Source organism: Saimiri boliviensis, chromosome 2 (genome assembly GCF_048565385.1).
Source record: "Saimiri boliviensis isolate mSaiBol1 chromosome 2, mSaiBol1.pri, whole genome shotgun sequence".
In the NCBI taxonomy this organism is placed as follows: Eukaryota; Metazoa; Chordata; class Mammalia; order Primates; family Cebidae; genus Saimiri; species Saimiri boliviensis.
In genome coordinates this window covers 133,236,679-133,244,132 of record NC_133450.1, presented here as the reverse complement: position 1 = coordinate 133,244,132, position 7,454 = coordinate 133,236,679, and the positions used below count along the sequence as shown (strand labels likewise).

At 41.7% G+C, this 7,454-nt stretch overlaps 1 protein-coding gene across 1 annotated transcript; it reads left to right on the top strand.

The window, feature by feature from the left end:
- Positions 1-4,725: 4,725 nt before the first annotated feature.
- LOC141582484 (uncharacterized) lies at positions 4,726-6,118 on the top strand. Its single transcript, XM_074390635.1, has 2 exons — positions 4,726-4,921; positions 5,025-6,118. The coding sequence occupies exons 1-2, from the start codon at positions 4,741-4,743 to the stop codon at positions 5,561-5,563; spliced, it is 720 nt and encodes a 239-aa protein (XP_074246736.1). The 5' UTR covers positions 4,726-4,740; the 3' UTR covers positions 5,564-6,118.
- Positions 6,119-7,454: the final 1,336 nt, after the last annotated feature.

The window sequence follows — 7,454 nt, the reverse complement described above, 5'->3', positions numbered from 1 at the left end:
GCATGCCTAAGATAAATACCACTGGCAATTGGGAAAGACAGACTGGGATTCCCGGGCAGACCTGCATCTGCCATCCACCATGGCATTCCATTGTCTTCTGTTAGGTTCTGATTGATTCAGCCCCACCTGGATTATCTAGAACACTCTGACTCATGAAAAAATAAGGCAGGCTCCCCTAACACCTGTATGATGCCATTAAAGCCACACTCTGGTTAGTGTGTGATTGAGAGACTGTGGTCTAGTCAAGGTGACACTTAAAATTATCTGTTTCCATTATTATATTTTGTTTTATATTTGGCAATATAATCATGCTCATAAATATGTGTCCTACATTTTCTTTGCCAAAAACTTTGGAATCAGAACAACCTTACTTTGCAAAGGGGCTAGACAAAATAAGACTGAGACCTGCTGGGCTACACTCCCAGTAAGTTAAGGTGTTCTTCATCACAGGATGAGATAGGAGGAATGCACTAGACACAAGTGATAAAAACCTTGCTGATGAAGGTCACAGGAAAGAAGCTGGCCAAAGCCCACCAAAACCAAGACAGCAATGAAAGTCACCTCTGTTTGCCATCACTGCTAATTATATGCTAATTATAATGCATTAGCATGCTGAAACACACTCCCCTCCGGCTCCATGACAGTTTACAAATGCCATGGTAACATCAGGAAGTTTCCCTGTATGGTCTAAAAGGGAAGGGAGGAACCCTCAGCTTCAGGAGTTACCTGGAGAATTCATGAATAATCCATCCCTTCTTTAACATGCAATCAAGAAATAACTATAAAAATGGATAAAGAGCAGATCGTACCTCTGCTCTGCCTATGGAGTAGCCACTTTTTTATACTTTTGCTTTTGTAATAAACTTGCTTTCATTTCACTCTGTGGATTTGCTGCAAACTGGGGCCCCTTTCTGCTAACATTTCTGTTGTTATTGGTTTTCGAAGCAGAAAACTCCAAGATGGGATGACGTTTCCCGGAATTACTGTAAGAAGTACACTCACCCTTTGAGAGAAAATGCACAGCGGGTGGAATGAGGCTGTGAAGCTGATGGCAGATGGGGGAAGCCGGACCCTGAGTGAAGGAGAGAGGGAGGGAGGATTGGGTGGAAGGTTTCTATACTTCTGTGCTGTGCAAGGAAGGTGCAAAACATATTGAAGTCTTGTGCAAGTCAGTGCTACCTTGCAGGGATCCCCGTGACTCTCCGAAATGGCTCTGCTTACAAGTCACTGCGGAGTCAGTCCCTTCATTAGAGTGGACCACAGGACAATGGCCTCAGCACACGCCATGCCGCAGGTGTCAGAAAGAAGCTGCTGGAAACCGGATTCACGTGCATTTTGCTGCCTGTAGGAGGAGGCAGAGAGGTGCATTCTCAGGGTCAGCACACTGTTTTTGGATTTTTATAGAGAACACCTGCTTTTACATTATTGTATTAGAAAATATATAAACAAATGTGCACCTGTAAACAATTGTAATTTTCATACTTATTTTAATTGCATTCATTTATAATTCTGCATTAGTTCGTGGCACATTGTTGCATTTTTCTTAGGTATTGTTCAATGAATTGAGAACATGAATTTTCCACGTTCACTGTTTTTTCTCCATGGGCAGAGACCTTGAGTAGAGCATGTCTGCTGCTTATCCATACTATCCCTTGTGTCCCCTGGGAAGGCGCAGAGACTTGTCTGACTGCAGAATCTGGGGTACGAGCCTGCACACCTCAGAGCCTGCGCACCTCAGAGCCTGCAGAGAAACCCAGTGAATGTCTATGAAGGCAGAGTGCTGTCCCATGTGGGGGAAACTCTAGTTTTCCCACCGCCAGAGATTGCTGCTCAGCTGTCATAGGGAGGTTATCAACTAGAGCACTCGGAAACCTGTATCAGCACAGCTTCATCATGTAACTTGCCACCATTACACTGCAGGTAATAACTCAGCCTTGATTTTTCTGACCATACTCACCTTATTCATTTGTAAGTTTGGTTCTAGAAATGTTATCTTTTAGTTTATGGTTCAACCCTTGGAATTTTATTAATGGATAAGGAATAATACAACATGTGTGCAGTTTGGGGGCAATGTAAATGAATGTCCATACAGTTTCTTTGTGTATGTGGATATTTCAGTCACTAAACATGATTCCTGAAGTATATAGTCGAACTACAATTAGATTTGCTGAAAATTGCCTGCAGTAATGCCTGTGAGGCTGACCCTGTCACCTTGCTATGAGGATGCTCAGTGCACAGGTGAGGTCACACAAGAGAAGTCCAAGGGGCAGCTCGCAGGCCTGGTGGAACTCCGGGCTTGGACCCAGACATAGGACTGGGTATCTCAGAAGCATATCCCCAGATCTCTTTTAGCTGGTCTTCATGGGCAGCAGAGGACCAGAAGGAGATGCTCAGAACTCAGCCAAGACATAGCCCCAATTAGGAGCAGGTGCAGTGAGGAACCAGCCGGAGAACCTCTGACTACAATTGAAGTCCCCACATGGGACAGCACTCTGCCTTCATAGACATTCACTGGGTTTCTCTGCAGGCTCTGAGGTGTGCAGGCTCCTACCCCAGATTCTGCAGTCCGACAAGTCTCTGCGCCTTCTCAGGGGACAAAAGGGATAGTGTGGATAAGCACCAGACATGCTCTACTACCTCTGAAGGCAACAAGGGTTGCCTTCCTTTCCTTAACAGCATCCACCCCTAAGGAGACCACCTACCACATCATCTGCAACTCTCAATTTTCTTGTTCCAAAGCAAAAGCGAGGTAAATATAATTTTGCAGTTAAGTCCTTGAACGTGGGTTATTTTTCGGAGTATGACATCATCTACAACTTGATGGTTCTTATATCAAAATCAACACGCATATTTAGTGAGCATGAAGACTGTTTTAGCTCATGGTAAAAATGTTTATTTAACTAACAATTACTTTTTATGGGAAAGCACCTCTATTCATTCATTTTCATGTTGCTATAGATATATTGCCTGAGACTGGGTAATTTTTAAAGCAAAAAGGTTTAACTGACTCACAGTTCTGTGTGGCTGGGTAGCCTCAGGAAACTTACAATCATGGTGGAAGGTGAAAGGGAAGCAAGTACCTTCTTCACAAGGCGGCAGGAGAGAGAGAGAGAGAGAGAGAGAGAGAGAGAGAGAGAGAGAGGGAATGAGAGGGAGGAGAAAAAGCCACAAACTTAACTTAACAGACAACCAGATCTCCTGAGAACTCTGCCAGGAGAACAGAATGGAGGAAACCACTCCCACAATCTAATCACCTCCACCAAACTCCTCTCCTGACCCTTGGGGTTTACAATTCCAGATGAGCTTTGGGCGAACACACAGAGACAAACCATATCATAATTTCTAGGTGGGAATTGGTCAATTTATAAATTATGAGTGAAATATAAGAAAAATAAATGGTTCCCGTGTGGTAGTTTTCCAGTTAATCTATAAAACATCTCAATATTCATTTTATGAGAGGTCTACGACAAGTTTGAGGCAGATAGGTAGGTAGATAGATAGATAGATAGATAGATAGATAGATAGATAGACAGATAGATAGATAGACAGTTCTACCATATACTATAAATATATTTAACTATATATAGTATAGAAAAAGAAATCATATTTTATATAGTATTTGACAGAATTAATATCACACCTAATTTTATATATATATGTAAAATCACCTGTAGGGTAGAGGATCTGGAGCACTTTCTGGGAGAGGCACAGTGAGACTCTTAAGAGTCCACTCTCACATACAGCTTCCTGTTCTTAAAACAAGAGTGTCCCTCTGAGATACTTGAACCCTTTCTTCCGCACCAAGGTAGAGCCTGGTATATTTTTATTATGATAGAGGCAGGACATAAAAACAGTGATAAGAAGCTCTCTAAAGGGTGTGACTTGATTTGCAGTCAATTGAGAATAATTTCAATCCTAAAGTTCATATGAAATTTTAGCTGTTTCGTGGTAAGTAATTAACAGAAAGCTGGCTGCTCCATGAGAGCAATACACAAAATAGTAGTCCACTCATTTTAACAGAGAGAATGAGAAAATCCATAATGTAAGAACCAGCAGCTGGGCACTGTGGCAATTGCCTGTATTGTAGTTCCATTTACTTGGAAGTTTGAGGTAAGAGGATCACTGAAGCCCTGGATTTTGAGCCCAGCCTGGAAACGTAGCAAGACTCCATTTCTTGAGAAAGAAAAGAAAAAAAACAATAACATTTTGGGTCAGGACAAACTTCAAAAACTGCCCCTGAGAAGAAACCCGGATGTAATTGCATCAGATTGTTGATCAATTTATGTTACAAAACAGCGTCACTCTGCCAGAAATGAGCAGAGCGTAACGTCTGGGTGGTATGCTAAGAGACACCAACAGTCAAGCAGGAAACCCAGGTAACTAGGCTCTCAAAGACAACTCCGCCAAATGACAGCATTTCCATGGAAACCGCGTGCACATCCAGGACTGCACCTGTCAGCGATGACATCATACCGTCACTGTGTCGAGGAAAGAGACATTACTCAATCAGACAGGCCGAGGGACTTCGGAAATATCTAAGGGGAAATACAGTGTGCAAATATGCAAAAATGAGATAAGATGACGACTGCTAAATGATTATCAATCCACAATAACATCATGAAATTGCGTTTTCCCGAATGATAGGATTACTACCACTAGCCCCCAGGACATCCCCGTCTACTCTGGGCAGAGCCCTCTCCTCAGGCGTCCCACCCCACAGCGCGCTATGTAGCAGAAGACATGCAAATCAGGCCCGCCTTTCTGCTGATGAAAAGCGGCCTGGCCCTGACCCTGCAGCTCTGGGAGAGGAGCCCCAGCCCTGGGATTCCCAGCTGTCTCCACCTGCTGATCAGCACTGAACACAGAGGACTCACCATGGAGTCTGGGCTGAGCTGGGTTTTCCTTGTTGCTGTTTTAAAAGGTGATTGACGGAGAACTAAAGATACTGAGTGTGTGTGGACATGAGTGAGGGGAACAGTGGGTCTGTGTGGCAGTTAATGACCAGGATGTCTCTGTGTTCGCAGGTGTCCAGTGTGAGGTGCAGCTGGTGGAGTCTGGGGGAGGCTTGGCGAAGCCTGGGGGGTCCCTGAGACTCTCCTGTGCGGCCTCTGGATTCACCTTCAGTAGCTACTACATGGAGTGGGTCCGCCAGGCTCCGGGGAAGGGGCTGGAGTGGGTTGGAGAAATTAATCCTAATGGTGGTAGCACAGGCTACGCAGACTCCGTGAAGGGCCGATTCACCATCTCCAGAGACAACGCCAAGAACTCGCTGTATCTGCAGATGAACAGCCTGAGAGCCGAAGACACGGCCGTGTATTACTGTGCGAGAGACACAGTGAGGGGAGGCCACTGTGCGCCCGGACACAAACCTCCTGCAGGGGCGCGCGGGGCCGCCAGGGGGCGCTCGGGATTCACCGAGGACGGGGCGGGCCCCAGAAGCAGGTGCAGTGGGAGGGTCTTTTCTCCACAGCTGGAGAAGTCAGAAGTCTGGAGTCTTGCAGGTTGTCATATTTTTATACTGTTATTTAGTATGTATTTATTATCATTGGTATTTAAGTTTTAATAATTTTAAACGTTTTGTGCAGTATTTTAAATACATATATATACTTAAGGTTGGGCACAGTGGCTCACGCCTGTAATCCCAGCGCTTTGGGAGGCCGACGAGGGTGGATCTCATGAGGCTGGGAGTTTGAGACCAGCCTGACCAACATGGAGAAACCCGTTTCTACTAAAAATGCAAAATTAGCCGGGTGTGGTGGCAAGCCTGTACTCCCAGCTACCTGGGAGACTGAGGCAGGAGAATCGATTGAACCCGGGAGGCGGAAGTTGCAGTGAGCCGAGATCACACCATTGCACTCCAGCCTGGGCAAAAAGAGCGAAACTCAAAATTTTATATATATATAGATAGATAGATAGATAGATTTAAAATATGCATATGTATACTATGTACATATTCAAGGAATAATTAATTCTAATTATTTGCAGTTATTCTTCCAGAGTTTTATCATCTATTACTATCAGCAACTATGGCTGTGAGAACATAAATTTACAACTACAGACATAAGTCTAGTACGACAAACCTGTTCATAAACGTGTAGTCATTTATATTTAAAATTATAATACAATACATTTTGAAATATATTCTAAATGATCAAACTTATTGATGAACTAAATATAAACTATTGGAGTTCTATGAAATCAATTAATAATTGATTTCAATAATTTTACATTGTTTATATTAATATCTATTTACTTAAATATTGTATATTGGTCAATTCAAAATAGCTAAGGTAAATTTCTAATGGCCTTGACACAAAAAGTAAAAATATTTTGAGGTGATGGATATGCTAAATTCGATTTATTTTACTATTCCATATTGTACTAATAAATCACAACATTTCTTTGTACCTCATAAATATATAACAATTTATCTATTTTCAAGACAATGATTTAATGAATCCTGGGTCATAATGTTTTTTCCCTTGTCCAGGTCTGATTGGATCGTCCTGAGAAACCCATCCCATCCACACTCCTGCCTCCTGAAGGCTTCTGAGCGTGGCTCCATGAAGGGCAGAAGTAGGCGCCCCGGGTGAGTCCACAGGACCTGGAGCCTCCCTCTTAAATTAGGGGCTCCCCTCGCAATCACAGGGCTCTTCATTATCCTCACCCTGCTGTTGTACCAAACAAGATACATCACACTTCAATTCATCAGGCTTTGCTTTAATTTTCCCTGAAAAATCAAGGTAATAATTTTTGCAATGAATGTCACAACCCACTATGAATAGCTCCTTTCTTATGTACTAAGTTTTATTTTGAGGAGTTTATATGTATTACAGTTTCGATTTCTTTAAGAGATGTGTATTAATATCTCCATATTAGAAATTATTTTTCTAAGTCGTTTCTGAAAATTAATTTGCCCAAGGGCCCATATGGATTCTGTTAGAGATACAGGATACAGTTAGAAATGTTAGCAGTAACAGCTGGAAAAATATTGAGAATATATTTAACTTAGTACATGTGCTCTCAAATATTCTTATTTCCCTACAGGTTGTTACAGGTTATGATTTTTTCACATGATATTTGTAATTAATACTAATAAGACAGTTAAAATATTGTATCAATTATTTAAAGACGTTTGATAATAACAAAATGCATGTTCCACATATTTTTGAACATTCTGATTTCTCTATGAAATGTGTTTATTAACTTATTATTATCAGACATCCCCCTTCTGATTTCTGGAATTTAATTCTAGCAGCTATTGTTGAATATATTTTACTAATTCCTATTATATTGTTCACATTTTGAATGTGATTTTATTGATAATTGCATTATTTACTAAATTGTAAAATACTTTAGTACACTAATTTTAATTTTTTTTTTTTTTTTTTTTTTTTTTTTTTTTTTTTGCGATGGAGTTTCTCTCTTGTTACCCAGGCTGGAGTGCAATGGCA